Genomic DNA, 18270 nt, shown 5'->3' on the forward strand with positions numbered 1-18270 from the left:
TGATAAACTACAACTAAATAACCTGCAAATATTCTATTACAATAGCAATTGTGGTAACTGAGGATAGACAGTTACTCTCAAAGCATGAACAGGATGAGACCAGCCTGTCATGTTAAATGAGTCCTCTCCTATTTCCTCCTTCATGGGAGGTAGTGTTGACATATCAAGTTCAGAAGTTGAATCCACTATCAAAATATAGTCTCTTAACCGTAGACCAAAATACAGACATTTCTTCCAATTTATCTAGTTCCATTGATATTTCTGCTTCTCTTAGGCTCATATTTTTTTCTAGCAAGGATTAATTATTCAAAATAATCAGGTGAGTGTTTGCTATATTTAAACAAGTCAAGATATAACTAAAATTAAGTCAAAATTTAAAATTCTTAGTAAATTATTTAAGAAAATATGCCATCTGCCTTGTATCAAAAAATATCCCTCATTCATTGTTTGTGATCATGTAAATGTTTATATGTTGAAAACATGTCAGATACTACTCTGCTATATGATTGAATTATGACCTCTCATTCAAACACCAGAACAGTGGAGAGATGCAGGTCTGGAAGCAAATACTGACACAGGGCATAATATACACAGAACAAATTTACAATAATGGGTTCAGGAAATCCCACACTCAAGCAAGGAATCCAACCACACAAGCTTTCTCCTCCTAAAAAGGAATGCTGCTTAGTGGAGGAAGACCAAAAATGAGGAAGGAAGAGCACCTACCTTTTTCAAACCCTTGCTTTTATTGACAAGAACCAGGCCACAACCTAGGGTAGGAGAGGAATATTAAGTAGGGAATAATCCAATAATCTCAAAATCAGATCACACGCTAGGGTCGAGTATGAATATTGATTAGGGTACAACCTGTAATCTTAAGCTATACAAAAAGAAAAAATTGCTATTAGCTGCAACATAGATTTAGAATGGGTCATGCAAAGAGAAATTAGTCAGAGGGAGAACAAATACCAAATGATCATACTTGCATTTTAGGACATAAGGAAACACTATCAAGTGATAGACAGTTTTTCATGCTGACAACCACTTAGACTTGAATAGAGGACTGAATTTGTCAATGAAGTTAGTAGGAAGGAAAACCTAGAGTTAAATCAGAAGTGAAAAAAATTAGAAGTGAAATTCACACAGTGATGGTCTTGGGCAGTGCTTAAGGGCAATTAGTTGAAATACCACAGTATGGATGTAAACACTCGTAACTGTATTACTCTTAGTATATTAAAAAAATAAAATTTTAATAAATAAGAAAGCATTGTAGATACAAGAATACAGTAAAGCAAATAGGGTTCAAACCTAGCTATATTCAACCTCAACACCACAGTTTCCTAAAAATCAATAGGGTGTAAGCGTGGAGGATTCCAAAGTGGCAGTGTCTTTGGTGGGCGTTGCCACCTGCAGTTCGCAGTATTTGCCATGAATGTTCATGTTCCTGCCAAACCTGGAATGGACAGTTGGCAGCAAGTGCGTTGTACAAGAAACTATATGTAGTCATGGTTGAAGGTTCTTTTTGGCCAGGGGTTTTGAGCTTGGATCTTACTGAGCCAGCCAATCTTCTAGTTCTCTGCTTTTTTCCCAGCCACTTTTATTAGCCATAGTTTAACATAAATCACTGGAGGGGCAGGGTTGATGTAATTAAGAGTATTTGTGCTAATTAACTCAGAAAAGGTAAAAAGAAAGAGAAAAAGTGATTTTACATGTCTTCACAATTTTACAGATGAAAACAGTGGTCCTTGTGGGTCTGGTCTGGTACCTGAGGTCCTGGCCCCAAGCATCATACATCCTTTAGATCTAGCACGAAACTGTCCAGCTACCTGGGCCACAGATCTCTAGGCTGGTTTATGGGCTGACTGAGCACCACTAGTCCAGCCACCAAAACCAAAAAACAAAAACTCATTTTTTACTAGGTTGGCTCTATAATTTTCCATATTTTGATTTTTTAGAGACTTCTCTGATATTAATTCTATTTAGTCCCTTTAATAGTGAACTATACATTATATTTCAATTTTATTGCCTCTTTGAGTTATCAAGGAAAAAGTGTGTGCATGTATATTTGTGTGTTTATGTGTGTGTTAGCCTGATATTAAAATCATGTGTACAATAAGAATTTGTACAATTTATCTAATTCCTTGCTCTGTCCTACTTCTGTTGTACCTGTTTTTCAGAGAACAGAATTTGTAGGGTCTTTTTGGGGAGGGTGTACCTCGCTGAAGTCAGGGTTTACTCTGAGCTCTGTGCATAAAGGATGATCCCTGGTAGTATTTAGAGAGACTTGTACAGTGCTGGGTATTAACCCAGATTTGGCTGCATAAAAGGCAAGCACCTAACCCCACACTATTTTCTGGCTCATCCCAAATTTTGTGTTCTTTTAAAAAAATATTTCCAGATAAAGAATTAACTGTTCGTAAGAAAGTCAATGGTGGAATCAAGAAATAGAGTCCAAGTCTAATCTGTGTGAGCTCCTGAAAGATTACTCTCTTGTCAGAAGGATCACTACATCCACTGTGCCTCAGAACCCCCAAATATTGGCAAGTTTGGGGGATTCTTATTAAAAAATGTGCAGAACTTGGAAGTGAGAGTGTATGGGCAGGGCACACTACTTGCCCAGTTTGATTCGTGGCACTAGATTACCCAAGTACTACAGACTGAGGTACAGATGGCTCATGCACTACACACCCCACAATGATTTTCAGAAACTTTGGGCATTGCTATCAGACCCTCCTGAGCAGTTATTTTTAATTGCTTTCTTTAAATACTGGTTATAAAGTTGTTCACAATTGCATTTCATGTACAACATCCATCACCACTGCATATTTCCTGCCACCAATGTTCCCAGTTTCCATCCTACACTCCCCACTCTGGGGCAGACTTTATATATCTTTCTCTCTTCCCTTTTTTCTTTTATATTCTGCCTATGTTTTTCACTATTGTTAATGAAAGGGTATCATGCTTATTATTTTAATCTTTTCTCAGCACCCAATTATTGTCCAGATTGATCATTTCCAACTGTCATGGCCACAGTGGTCTCTAATCTGACCAAACTGTACATCACTGCTATTTATGGCAAGCTTCCTACTATGGTCTGATCTTATTGATCCTTGTCTCTGGGTATTAATACCATACTAACTTTACTTTTTTATATCCCACAAATGAATGACATTTTTCTATGTCTACTTCTCTCTCTCTGAGAGATCATAATACTCTTCATATCTATCTATGTATCAGCAACAAAATGACTTAATATATTTCTTTTTTTAATTTTTAATATTCATTTAAACACCTTGATAACAAACATGATTGTAGTTGGATTTCAGTCATGTAAAGAACACTTCCCTTCACCAGTGCAACATTCCCATCGCCATGTCTCAAATCTCCCTTCTCCCTACCCTCCCCCACCTGTATCTAGACAGTCTTTCTACTTCCCTCATTCATTCACATTGTTATGATAGTTCTCAATGTAGTTATTTCTCTATCTGCACCCATCACTCTTTGTGGTGAGCTTCATGTAGTGAGCTGGAACTTATAGCCCTCCTCTCTTTTGTCTCTGAAAACTTTTCCAAAAATGCCTTTTATTTTTCTTAAAACCCATAGATGAGCGAGACTATTCTGTGTCTCTCTCCCTCTGACTTATTTCATTCATCATAATAGATCCCATGTACATCCAATGTATAGGAAAATTTCATGACTAAATCTCTCCTGTTGGTTCATAGTATTCCATTGTGTATATGTACCACAATTTCTTTAGCCATTCATCTGTTGAAGGGCATCTTGGTTGTTTCCATGGTTTGGCTATTATAAATAGTGCTGCAATGAATAAGAGTGTGAGGAAGGGATTTTTGTATTGTATTTTTGTGTTCCTAGAGTATATCCCTAGGAGTGGTATAGCTGGATTGTATGGGAGCTCGATTTCCAGTTTTTGGAGGAATCTCCATATCGCTTTCCATAGAGGTTGGACTAGAAGGCATTCCCACCAGCAGTGAATAAGAATTCCTTTCTCTCCACATCCCTGCCAGCACTGTTTATTGCCATTTTTTGTGATGTGCGCCAATCTCTGTTGTGTGAGATGGTACCTCATAGTTGTTTTGATTTGCATCTTCCTGATGTGGGCCCACTCAGGAGAGGTTCAGGATACAGAAGAGTAAAGAAACACTCACAGGTGACAACCCCCCCCCTCAGTCTCTCCCAATTGGAAATTTCACAGCAGGGGCAGATTCCTCTGGCCTGACTCATTTTTTTTTCCAACAGCTGTGTAGTATTCCATTGTGTAGATATACCACTGTTTTTATCCATTCATCTTTCTCAGGTACTTGAGTTGTTCTCAGATTCTGGCTATTGTGAATATTTCATGAGCATTTAAGTGAAAAAAAAATTAGTGTACTGCTGCCGAATTTTGAAAAATCTTAATGGAAGAGAAGCTAACCAATGACCCAGGTAATGGTTTATTTGCATGCTTTGTACCTGGAGAAATGTTCACAATTTTCCCATTTCATTATCATAGTACTTTAAAGTTAGGACTTCTCCATATTTTTTACAGTTGAGGACAACTTTCCAGATTTGTAAAGCAGGGTTTCTTTCTCCTTCACTGGTTACCCATATGTCTTTAGAGATTAAAGGAAACTCTTTTCTCCGATTGAATCAATGATGTAGCTCTTTTTGTTCTGTACAGTTACCTTCAAGACAGTGATGTTTTGGTCTTAAACTTTAGAATTGCAGTATCTTTTTTTAAGTGTCTGAAGATATTCTGATTATTTTCCTCGATTAACTTTCTTATATTTAATCACAGATTTGTCTGTAGTTATTTTATTATAAAGCAGGCAACTTTCATACTTTGCAAGAGACTGTGTGAGAGAGAGAGTGAGAGAGAGAGAGAAAGAGAAAGAGAGAGGAAGACAGAGATTAAATCTTTTTTTCTGAGAAGTACAGTGGAAATTTGGAATGATAAAAAAAGACATGAAATTTGGAAGGCTAAAAAGGTCCTAAGTTTAAAAAGGTCTTAAGTTAAAAGCTTTAGTTCAAATGATCAAATTCATGAATTTATGGGGCTCGAGAAATAATACATTCCGTAAGTAGCTTGCCTTATATGTAGCTTGACATTGGTTTGATCCTCTGTACCCAATACAGTTCTCATAGCACTGGTAGGAGAAATTCCTAAGAGCAGACCCTGGAGTAACCCTTGAATATTTCCAGGTGTAGCCCCAAACCAAAAAAATTATCAAATTTAAATATTAAATTGTACTCAATATAAAATATGCATGCAAAACATAAAGCAATAATATAATATTTATTATGTACTATCTAACGAATATAAACCATGTTAACTTATTATATGTGCTTTTTTTTTTTTACCCTGACTGTGCTCAGCATATGTGTTGGCTCTGTGCTCATGAATTATTCCTGGCTCAGGGGATATATTAGATGTCAGGGATAAAACCCAGGTGAGCTTCATGCAAGACAAATGCCCTATGTGCTATACTGTCACTCAGGCACTGCTTCTTAATTATTTTATTTTATTTTATTTTTTGTTTTTTGGGTCAGACCCGGTGGTGCTCAGGGGTTACTCCTGGCTCTGTGCTCAGAAATCACTCCTGGAAGACTCAGGACCATATGGGATGCCAGAATTCGAACCTGAATCGGCTGCGAGCAAGGCAAACGCCCTCTTGCTGTGCTCTCTCTCTCTCTGACCAGTAATTTGTATTTTTAATAGTATATACTCATCACCTTAAATAAAATAAATTAACATTTATTACAAGACTAAAAAATACTTACAAGTTTTAAATATGAATGGAGAATATTGACAGCTAAAATATATAAATGTTTATCTGATAAAATATATCTATAAAATGTTTGTTAAATAAAACATATAATATATGTTAATCATTATAAAAGTTAAAAGCAAGAAAAACTGTAAAATTGAAATAGAAATCTGAGTAAATTACCCTTCAGTGAGTATCTAATAGTACAATTACGTTTTAATATGTTTTAATTAATTTTGTTCTGGCCTCTGTTGATCAGTACCAAGTAACTGTATAATAAATTAATTAAATATTATATAATAGTTATAAATCTTCTAAAATGATGACATTTTGATACAATAATGGAGGACACGACTTAATCTTCTCAATTTTTATTTAGAAAGTTCAGTGAAACAACATGGTATCACATAAACACTTGTATCTTACTATAACTTAACATTAAAAAAATCTGGTAATGTTTGATTTTCAAAAGAATTAAATTTATAAAAATAATTTTACATTTATAAAAGGAATCATTTCACAATATAAATTATTCATTTTTATTACCTGAAAAAAGTTTTGTGCCATAAAAAAGCAATAACTTTCCTTACCAATATTTTGAAAATATCACTTCTTTGCCCAGCACTTTTGGCAGTTAAGTTTACAAAAAAATATATTACAAAGTCCCTGACCACAGATATTCAAACAATTTTTGCAATAATTTCTAAAACAGCTGTTTGTAAATACATGCATGTACATTAAGGATTAATTGAAAATGAATTTTGCCTTTCACATTTCAAAGGTTTTTTTTTTAATATCTTCTAAGAGAACACCAAAGAGAAACCTACAAAGACATTGGCATATATAAATATCAAGGATCATACTCATTAAATGGCAATGCTAGAGTGTGTTTAAAAAATAAGAGTTAAATAAACTTTCTTTTCTCACTTGATCATTAAAAGATATATTTTACATTTTCACAAAGGCACCTGATCTTAAAGGTTTGCATTGATTTAATTAGTTCAATAATGGTATCTAAAAAAAAAAAATCTCTTTTTTTTCACTTGAATACAATTTAACTTTAAGACCTGATAATATTATAAAATTGTAAAATAATAATATCAGAAGTTCAGAAAATTTTGAAAAACATATTTAATGGGGATTCTAAGAGCTTAGATATTTCATTTTATCATTCAACGATTATTCCCTGTTTCAGCAAATATATTTTCTGAGTATATGTGTGATAAGAGAGACAGAGCAATACTTTCACAAGACAGTCCAACAAAATTTGTTTTAAAATAAGTTCCAGCATTCTTTAAATAATACTTTCAACTCCTCAGTCCAGGATGAGACATACCCTCGATTTACTCAGCTGCTAGGTTTTCAGAAATATGCTTCATTCATTTTTGTATTATCAGAAGTTATTTGGTGCATCTTTTAGTGGACATTTTTTTTAGTGGCCATATTAATTAAAGGTAGAAAAGAATTTTCTATTTCCCGTTGCAACAAATTCACTTAATGCTTATATGTGTAACAAGTAATATTATGGAAACAATTCCGTTATCATTCAATTGTGTTTATTTTCATGAAGTCGACCAAATCTTTAATGATACTTTTTATTCTAAGTGTATGAACATTAGTTCAATTATCAAGCTATGTAAGCCAGAGATTTATTTAATTCTAAAAGATATTACCCCTCTTAAATAGTTTAATATTTAACTTAGACAATGAAGATATAGCCTGGAGATATAGTTCAAAGAGATAGCAGGCTTTGTATGTGGGAGGCCTGGGTCTGATTTCTGGAACTACATGTCCCCAAAAATGACTAGGAGCAGGCCCTGACACTATTGGCTCCCTCAATAAACAAAAGAAAATAATTCAGATAACATGTGTGAAAATGCTAAATATATCTCCCTATATGTTTCCCATCATTTTCTATGATTTTCATTGGTGTAAATTAATTTGTACCTAAAGTTTCCTCTTCCCACCTTGCTGAGAGCTAGATGTGGTCACATGTTAAATTCAGTCAATGACTAATTCTATACTGGGGAGAGAAAAATATTTTCTTGGTTGTTATACTTTAAATCTTTATAGTTCAGCTCTTTTCATACTGGCAAAATGTATTTTCTTTTAATGTATATTTTCAAACACGTGGGTGTCAAAATTTTAGTTATCCTTGGAATTCCTATTTAGCATCTTTTAAGTAAAAGGTGTATTTATTTGTGTATGAAAGTCGATTTCATAATCACAGATTAAGAATCTCCTGTAGGAGATTCTTCAAAGAAATAAATCCTTTTCTACAGAAATTGTTTTAATTTTATAATTTCAAAGTTTCAAATTAACTTGGCTCATTGGATATTAATCTGAGATTTCTGATATCCTGTTCTATGCAAAACAGACTTTGTTTCTGAATCCAAACCTTGATAAAGCACGTATTTACAGATTTAAATTAATATTAAGACAACAAATGTAAGTAGCACATAACATTTAACTGTTAGAGACACAGTGCAAGAGAAATTGGAAAAACATACTATATAAACATGGAAAGTCAGCTATACAAATCCTGAAACTTTTTAACAACATCAAAAAAAAAAACAAATAAATGAGCATATAAACAAAAAACAGGATATCTTATAACAGCACCATGAAGAAGCCTTGGCTAAGAATTAGCCAAAATTACTATCCTGAGATATTTCAAGACCAACAACTTTTCACATTTATGCAGTGCTGTTAAGAAGTAAACATCTTCTCACAATTGCTTTTGTTTAGAAAGAGACTGGTGTGATATAACTGAAGCTTGATTTGAAGTTATTTTATACTGTTCTTGTCCAGAGCCTTGTGGTGGGGAAGGGAGTGGAGTTTCAGGAGTAGCTAAAAAAGAATCAGAAAGTTTTATGTAATAGCAATCATGATTCTGACTAGTACAAATTTTATTTGAAATGTGATTTTAAAAGATCAGATATGAAATCCTAATTTAGTTCAAACTAATTTGGAGAGATTGCACATGCAAAATCTCCAAATTGCACTAAATTAGTCTAGTTCATACTTAAAATATCAATAGTCATTTAAAAGATTTTTCTATTTTTCTTAATAGTCTTTATGGGCATTTTGGTTTCAGACACAGCAGAAAAGGATGGATTAAAAGAATAGACAAAATAGTTTATTTAATCTAAAAAAAACCCTGCAAATAAAATTCAAATATAATACAATCTATTCTGTTTGGATCCCATAAATTAAAGCATATTAAGTTAAACCATATTAGATGACATAAAATTAAAGTTTTGCTACTTTGCAAGTGTTATGAAATATAGGTTGTACCTAAAAGCTATATGAGGTACTAGATGGGTACAATGGTTAAGGCTCTTGGCTTTGTATGCAGCCAATCCAGGTATGATCCTCAGCATCCAATATGGCACCCCGAGAACCACTAGGAATAATTTTCATATGCAGAGCCAGGATTTAACTCTAAATACTGCCCAGCATGGTCACAAACCAAATTTTAAAAAGATCCAAAAAAATTTTTCTGGAAACAAAGATTTCCTTGCTTTAGAATTAATTGTTCAACTCAAATTCAGCCTATTTATTTTCCCTCAAGATTGCAAAGAGCAAACTAAGTAATCAGGGGTTGATTATGGGGGAAAATATTTTAATACAGAAAGTCCTAGAATACTCTATTTTCCTTCAGTGTATTTCTTTGTAACATTAACAATGTGAAAGAAACATTTCTGGACCACTTTTTTTTCTGGAAATATGTTTCTGTCATCATGTAAATTCTCAATTTCTAAGAAACACAAATTTGGTTTTTAGTATGATTTTACTTTCTAGAGCTGAGATGATTAAATTTGTCTGCTCGATACACCTTTTTTAATCTCTGAACTTTTATATTATCCAAGCACATAGATATTTAATATAAAAATCATTTATTGAAAAACTATGTGACCTCACATGGGTTTAAGAAGCAAAGAATATCATTTAAGAAAAAATGAATAGCATGTCCTACTATTACAAATCTTTATTTTTTATACCTGAAAATATTCTATACTTTTTCAAACTCGTTATATTTTTTGTTATTTAAATGATTATTTCATACATTTAACAGAATAGAAAATGTTTGATGATCACACCACAACACTGCAAACTTTATAAATCATTACCCAAACCTTTTAACTGGTTTACCTAATATATTAACTTTATATTTTTAAGGATGAGTTAGTACTTGGTTAGAAACATTTGACATACAGTTTAATTGACAAAAATGATATTTGCTTAAAATATTTTGGGGTATGTAGGATAACTCCAAGATGAAGTAGCTTGTTCAAAAAAAAAAAAAAGAAAACACTTAAGAACATATATTTTTGCATGCTTAAACTCAAAGTGTTGTTTTTCAGACTCTTCCAAAAGAGCACAAGAATATATTTTTATTGTAAATAATTATACTTTATAATATAAATATGTATCATAAATATGTAGTTATTCTGATAAATATTAGTAAAATAAAATTTTGAGAGTATAGTATGATACTCTAAAGATTCAGATCAGAAACAAGCATTTAAAAAGTGAAGGATTTAACCACCCACAGAACTGTTAAACTTTCCTGTCAATTGGTGTCTGCAATCCTTAATGTGTTGTTAATATGTTTTATGTACTGAGTTTATGAATAACTTGTTTTAAAGAGGCTTAGCTCCAGGGTTGCCTTTTAAAGCCCATATTCTCCCTTGAATATGTACTTTTTTTTGCTGGCTTGCTTTTTCCACTCTGGATGAGTGGAGTTGTCTCTTCAACATGTATTACTCTCTTTTTCTCTAAGAAAAATTTGTCTGTTTTTGACATACTCTTGACATTAGATAGGGTTACTTCTGGCTCTGTGTGCTTATAAATTCCTCCTGGTAGGGTAGGCTGGTGTGGGAGACCACCTGAGATGCTGAGAATCCAACCTGAATTGGCTGAGTACAAGGCAAATGCCCTACCCACTGTGCTACCGCACTGGTCCTTGTTCTAAGTACATCATTTATTTCAATAAAAAAGTCTTGTTTTATTGAAAAAAATAAATAACAGAGAGAGACACAGCTCCATGGTCTCTTTGATATAGTGTTAGGTGTACCTCTCTGATTCTAACTATCCAAGAAATAGCAGTAGTAACACTAATTTGCAAAAACATCTCAACTAGATGACACTGTGAGTCACATATAAAATATGCTATAATATTTCTGTGATTAGTATTTTTAAAAATACATTTTCTGTTTTTTTCATATCCTCAAAAAATGCTTAATGTTTTTTTAGGTACGAACTCTGTAAAGTAGAAATGCTTCAGTACTCATGTTTCCATTTTAGAGATAAAACTTATGCCTAAGGAGAATGTGGGGCTTAGCAGATGTCACATTTTCCTATAGTTAAGTCGTAGAGGAGGCATGCATCAATTTTTTTTTATAATTTCTGCCTATTAAGATATTTTCCCCAAAATCATTTTATAAGAAAACAAATTTAAAAAAAATTTTTTTTGTTTTGGTTTTTGGGTCACACCCGATAGTGCTTGGAGGTTACTCATGCATCTGTGCTCAGAAATCTTTCCTGGAGGGTTGAGGGACCATATGGGATGCAGGTATTTGAACATCCTGTATTGGCCACGAGCAAGGCAAATATTTGCTTTACTGTTGTGCTATCGCTCTGGCTACAGAAAACCAAATTTAAAATATATTATGTTTGAAAAGTAGCCCAGATACTTACAGATCTGGTCCGTATGCACCAACGTTGACATGGGACCTAAAAGTATTGTTTGTCCATTTAATGGATCCTGAGACAAATGTTGATGCATTGGATGATGGAGATGATTAACGTCATTGGTAGTACCTAGAGAAGATGAAAACAGATGCTTGTATTAGTGATATGCAACCAAGAAGAGCAAATTTACCTTGGAAGAAGTATCCTGACTGACAGTTTGAATATTGCCCTTTTTTTGCAAAGTGCCTTTTTGGAAATTCAAGAAAAAATTAATAGACCAAATGCCTTATTATGGACAATGTCAGCTTTCTCTGTTAGATTAATGCTGTATCATATTATATTGTATATTAATAATGAACCTTGTATGCTATTTACTGGAATCATTATATTTACTGCCTGTTGTTAAGGCGATTCCAAGAATCACTTAGTTCAAGTTGATAGTATTTGGTATCACCCTAATAACATAAACATATTTTATTTTATTTTAGAAAGATGCCATTAAGAAGACATTAAGCACCAGAAAACTAAATATAAGTTATTTACTTATAAATATAAGTAAAATATAAGTGATTTTACAAGAAAATTTAATCTAAAGAGAGCAGAAAATAAATTATTTTAAAATTTATTCCTGACATTTATTGCAGCAATATAATTCCAGTTTACTCTTATTCTTGTGTTGTTTCAATTAATTGAGAAGAAAAATGCCCATTTTAAGTTTTTACTCTGTATTTTTTAGGTTATGTTGCATTTCTAATATCCTTTCTGTTTTAAAAATTTAAGGCATAGTAAATCATAATATACTTCAAGGAGTTGTAAAAATCTATTTTTTAAATATCTATTTCTATTTTCCATATTTGGAAGCATCTGAACATTAAGGTTAAAAAAGACTAGATGAATCAAATATGGTGGAAAGTGAGAATGGTCATTTGCACATTTTCAAGTATTTCTCTCCTTCTAATGGGTTCTTTGACATTCTTAACTGTGAAAAAGGAAAGAAGCAAATAAAAGTTGAGTTCATTTATATCATAAGAAAGCAGGAATGGAAATCAAATGCTCACAGGTATGTCCTCCCAATAAATGACAATGAGATTCTTAAGGGTACTCACCACCCAATAACATTTCCTGAAGTAGGTTATCGATTTTAACCATTCCAAAAAGTTTGACAAATTGTATTTGCTCAATCATTTGCCAAGTGATGCTCTGCAGCGTGGGCAGGAGCAGAAGCAGTTCCCCGAACCTTCCCCGGGAGTCATACTGCCGGTCGTTGATGTAATCCTCTAAACTTAGCTGCACTTGGAATCTCATGTTCTTAATCTTGATGGGATCACTTAGACCTTTTGCATCTGATAATGAAATAACAGGTTAGTCTAGAGATTATTTTCTTTCTAAAGTGTTAAGAGTATTTTTTATAATATGAAAAGTGGTTTATACATCCTGATACTAATTTTTATTTTAAACATCATGATTTACAACACTATTAACAATAGGATCTCATGCACAAAACATTCCAGTTCATTCCCTCCCCCAGAGTGTCTGATTCCTTCCATCACTGTACCAGTAGTCACTTCTACCCCCAAATCATCCTATCTCCAATTTTTATCTTCCTCCCCCTTTTCTTTGGTAAACTTTCTATGAAAGACCAGTTCTCAGTTTACTTTGCCTTTGGACATTTTTGATTTTATGAGTATGGTTTCTATCCCACATATGAGAGAGGTCATTCTGTAATAATCTATTTCCCTCTGAATAGTTTCATTATAATTTTAACGGGGATTTTTAAACAAACCTGGGTCAAAAAAGACGATCGCCTTTAAACAGGCATATTCATTGTCATCGATCTGAATTTCTTGAAACGGTCTGACCAGCTCATCTAGAACCCGATTGGCCACACGACTGATCTCCACTTCACAACTGTTTCGATGAATGACATAGTTGTTTCCTAGAAGAAGAAAAGTAAAAAAATTACCCTAGACAAAAAAAACAAACAAAAACAAAAAACAAAAACAAAAGTCACTCAACTATCTGATAATGCTTGTGTGTGTGTGTGTGTGTGTGTGTGTGTGTGTGTGTGTGTGTGTGTGTGTTTTGGACTGAACCTGTCATTGTCCTGGTTCTGTGCTCAGATAATCATTCCAGTTGGTTCTTGTGAGTCTATATGTGGTGCCAGGCAAAAAGCCAGGCAGGCCAATTGCATGCAAAGCAAGTGCATTAACACCTGTACTATCCAGCATTATTTAAATTTTTGTAAATTAATATTTCAAGTATTTTTCCCTTGAGGGAAGAGTGGTAGTACTTCCTTTCTTAGCATGTTGAGTTAGTTATATTTCTTGTAAACGTAAGAACACCTAAAGGAATCAAAACTTTGATAATAATATCACATGCATTTTAACAGCCTCAGTCACTGGTGATAAGATGCTAGTACAAACTAATAACAAGCTAATAATTTACAAGGGAGAAAAAAATATATAATGATTACCCTTGTACTATGGTAGTTCTATAGCACTCTTTACTTATTAATGTGCATAATTTAAAATCTAAAAAGTTCTCTTGATTAGTGCACATTGAGAACAGCACTCTTTTAGTAGTATGAGCAATATTTAGAAACAACTCTGAAGACACAATTTTAAAAAGTCTAAGTGGATCACATTTATTTTTTTAAATCAGTACATATTTATGACTTGCCTCAGTGAAGAGAAAATTTTCTCTCCCTTGTATTTTTTTTTAAGTGGAGGGAGAATGATCAAAAGGCTAAATAGATTTAAGAAATCAGAATGAGAAATGGATCACTTATAATCCCTAAAGATCCTTCAAGCTTAAGATCTGACCATAATATAACACATATTTATTGCAACAAAATAGAAAAATGTATTATGAAATATTATAAAGTTAAGTGTTTGTGGTAGCTCCTTAAATAACATTTAAACTATTTTCTGGTTCTATAAGAAAAAATAGTTTTCAATATTTCCTTATAGGTGGGAACATCTCTAGTTTAACAACAGGAATAAAAATATTCCAAAATATATAATCTATGCTTTAATGAAAATATAGCTCCTTCAATTATTTTAGAGTAAAACAGACTAAAATTACACAGTGAAATCATTTTCTTTCTAGGTATAGAGTTGGAGTAAGAACATTACAAGGGTCATAAAAAGTGTAAGATAAAAATGTTAATGGAATCACTGCATTCACATTATGTGGTTAGAATTCAGGTTTTATTACTTACTAAATTTTTAAATGTAGGTAAACTCTGCCTCCTATTTTTCTCACCTGTAGAGTTTGTTAAAAATAACAATAATCATACCTTAGGCTTACTGTGATATCTAAGTGAAATAGTTTGTATGTGTGTGAAAAACACTTGCTGCAACACATCTTGTTTACATATCAATAAACATTAACTATTGTTGTAATATGTTCAGTTATATTCATTTGAGTATATAATCTATCAAAAATATAACTGAATAAAAAAATCATCATTTCACACAAACCAGAGATTTAAAACTAAAAGGGTATGTTATAAAACTTTCAATTTTAGTAGAAACCTAGTTTTAAGTAAGTAAAGGGTAGGAATTAGAACATATAATTACTGAAGATACATGCTTTGTTTAAAGTTTTATGCTCAGATTCTTTCCTTTCAGGTAACACTTTCTTTCCAAGGATTGCCACTTAACTATCAGAATTTTTCAGAACTCACCATGAATTTCTCCCTTTCATGTCAGGGATCAAACTCCATTTCAGGTTTCATGCATGAAAGGCGTGTGCTTTATGGCTCAGCCACAACCCAGGCAACCTGTCTAGTTTTTTCCAACTTGAAATTTTTTTTTGTTTGTCATGAACATTGGGTGTAAACATATTTTTTATACCTTTAAAATACTAGCAGCCCGGGGGTCAAAGGAGGGGGATATAGGATGCATGCTGAGAATAGGGGTAGAGGAGGACAACACTGGTGGTGGGAATGCCTCTGATTCAATGTCACTATGTACCTAAAATATTACTGTGAAAGATTTGTAATCCACTTTGGTCAAAATAAAAATTATTTAATTAAAATAATATAATGTTACTTTGGACAGATTAAAAACATACAAAACATTATTGTTGTGGATTTTGAGGACATAAAAAAAAGAACCCTTACACTTCTTATAAGTTTAGAAAAATCAGTAGTTCTTGACCTAATGATTTAAACATACCTTCAATATTATGTTTACTGAGCAACATGTTTCTTTTATATTTAAATATCAATATCCCCTCTCTATCTGTCAGTGAACACTGAATTTCCTTGGAATTGAATCAGAAGACAATAGAACATATGTAAGAAATTAAATTAATTAAATTTGACTTGTGAAATGAGCTATTCTGACAGTTTTTGTGAATGATGGATACACACAGAATAGATAACATACAAGAAGGGAACATTCATCAATTCTGCTTGAATTAAAATAAAAACTTACCCAAAAGCAAAATATCTTTATACACCATGGATCTCTTTGTCGCTCCAAGCAATAAGTGTTCCCCCGCATGAGCTCTCAACAGTGCCACCTTAATGAAAAATTCAAAGATTAACAATTAATTAAGAAAACATAATGATTAAAAGGTATCATAATAAGTCTGATTTACTGTATTCTTTAAAGCTTGGAGATTTTTAATAAACTATAATATTAATAGAGACCAGCCATCAGCAAGTCTTCAATTTTTCTATTAGCCTGTAATTAGAGTATTACTTATTAAAATTTCTAAAATTATCTAACAGTTACACTCCTTACTATCCAAAGGACACAAAAACCAACAGGAAAAGCTACATGTGCAGCTGTGATCATCACAACACTATTTACCATAGCCAAGATCTGAAAACAATCCATGTAGACCACCCAAATAAAGAAAGAAAATGTGGCATATATACACCATGACACAGGACTCAGCCGTAAGAAAAATAAAATATGTCATTTTGTAACAACATGGATAAAACTGAAGAAGGTCATGCTAAGTGAAAAAAGTCAGGAGAAAGACAAAAACTGAATGATTTCACACATATGCAGGATGTAGAGAAACAAAGGAAACAGACTAAGGCAAAGAAAAATAAACCCTTGGACTCGAACCACAGAGCTGAAGTTACCTGAAGAGGAAGGAGGAATAAATATCAAAGGTGTGAAGAAATCAAAAAGACTGGGGAGGGATAGTGGTTCTTTGCTATGGTTGTAGTAGCGTTACTTTGAAGAGGCATGTAATCATACCCCTAAAAAATATTCAGTCCTTGAAACAAATGTTACTTTACTAAGTGATATTTTTCTCAAACTAAAGAGTCGCCATAACAGAAAGAAAAGATGGAAGAAAGAATCAAATACAGTTCGATGTTTTGAATATAAGTTGATTCAAAACAGAAATTTAAATTATGGCCTGGTCTCTTATCTCCTCTATAACTGGAGATCGGAAAACAGGGATGTGTATATATATATGCTCAGATATTACTATCAAATTTAGATAATATAAAAATTACAAAGTGTGATCAATAGACCAATGAGAAAAAAAAACAATTCTTATACATCATGTATTGAATATATAAAAAATGTCTTATAACAGTGAAACAGGAAAAGAAGACGGGAATCAATAATTCTCACAGTCTAGAAAAGATTTCTAGTTCTTTGCATTAAACTATCATTTTTCTTTATGTCTGTACTGAGTTGATTATGAAATACTATCACTGAGAAAAGTAAGAAATACTTCAGTATTAACCTCTATCAAAGAAGTATCCACACCATCTTCAAAGTGATTGTATCAAAAAGAGTCCTATTTTGACTGTTTCCTATTTGTACAACAAATTAATGCTGTTTCTCCACCCCACCCCACCCCAAATCTTACTACCACCTCACCCCAAATCTTAGTAGTTCTCACCTGATCAACCAACTCTCCAAATATCTAAAAGCAATTCTTGCTTCCTCTCTGATTCCTCTATCATACTTTATAAGTTTCAAGAATATATTTGAAAAATAACCAGTTAATGTCACTTTTCTTCTGAAAATTCTCACTGATTTTTGCTCTTAGAATTAGATCTAGAATTGCTAGGCACAGCATCTTAAGTGCTGGTTCAAAGTTTCCCCCTCATGCAATTTCCTGATTTTTGTAAGATTGGTTGCTCACTTTTCTTAGTATTTTCCTGAGAATCTTTGAACATACTATTTCTGTACTCTAAAAGCTTTCTTTTTTTTTAGATCTTGGAATACTTCATCCCATGTCTTTAAGACACAGAAAAAAAAATCTCCTTAATTCCAAATGAATGTATTCCTTGCCCTAGACCAACCAGCAGTCATTCAACAACTTGTTCCATTTCATTTTATAGGATGTAACCCCACTTAGTATTAATTTACTTAACTTAGAAGCTTTGTTTACTATGTTTCACAAACAGAAGCCAAACTTTATAAGAGTAGTAGTGTAATATTCAGCCTTAAAATTAAACAAGAGTCCCTATGTATATTTGTTTGATAATATAATTTTAATTAAAAATAATAATGAATTTACACATCAGGAGTCTATATTCAAAAACTAATTTAAGTAGATGTTATAAGTTCTGACATAAAGCTCTTAAAAGTTTTACTTAAAACTCTTAAGAGCTTAATTAAATAAAATAAGTTTCAATATCTTTAAATAAAATAATGTAATATGTAATGCAACAGAAAACAAACTTCATTTGCCAATAGACAAGCTATTGTTCACATATTTTACATATCAAAACTACATTTGATAGGTCTTTTCACTTCCATTTTCCAATTTTTCATTACTGTCTTCATATACAAGTCAGCAACTTTTAAAAAGGAATGATAAT

The 18270-nt window shown here is 32.6% G+C and overlaps 1 protein-coding gene across 2 annotated transcripts in view; it reads right to left on the reverse strand.

Annotated features, from left to right (window-relative positions):
- Positions 1-8338: 8338 nt before the first annotated feature.
- HNF4G (hepatocyte nuclear factor 4 gamma) overlaps positions 8339-18270 on the reverse strand; it is a 76903-nt gene continuing 66971 nt past the window's right edge. For both annotated transcript variants that reach the window (XM_049781828.1, XM_049781826.1), the window contains exons 6-10: positions 15905-15992; positions 13246-13398; positions 12569-12805; positions 11469-11591; positions 8339-8615 (exon numbers count right to left, since the gene is read on the reverse strand). In XM_049781828.1, coding sequence (XP_049637785.1) covers positions 8494-8615; positions 11469-11591; positions 12569-12805; positions 13246-13398; positions 15905-15992 — 723 coding nt within the window. In that variant the 3' untranslated portion in view covers positions 8339-8493. The remainder of the gene's footprint in view (positions 8616-11468; positions 11592-12568; positions 12806-13245; positions 13399-15904; positions 15993-18270) is intronic.

The sequence above is a fragment of the Suncus etruscus genome, chromosome 10 (assembly GCF_024139225.1).
Source record: "Suncus etruscus isolate mSunEtr1 chromosome 10, mSunEtr1.pri.cur, whole genome shotgun sequence".
Classification (NCBI taxonomy): Eukaryota; Metazoa; Chordata; class Mammalia; order Eulipotyphla; family Soricidae; genus Suncus; species Suncus etruscus.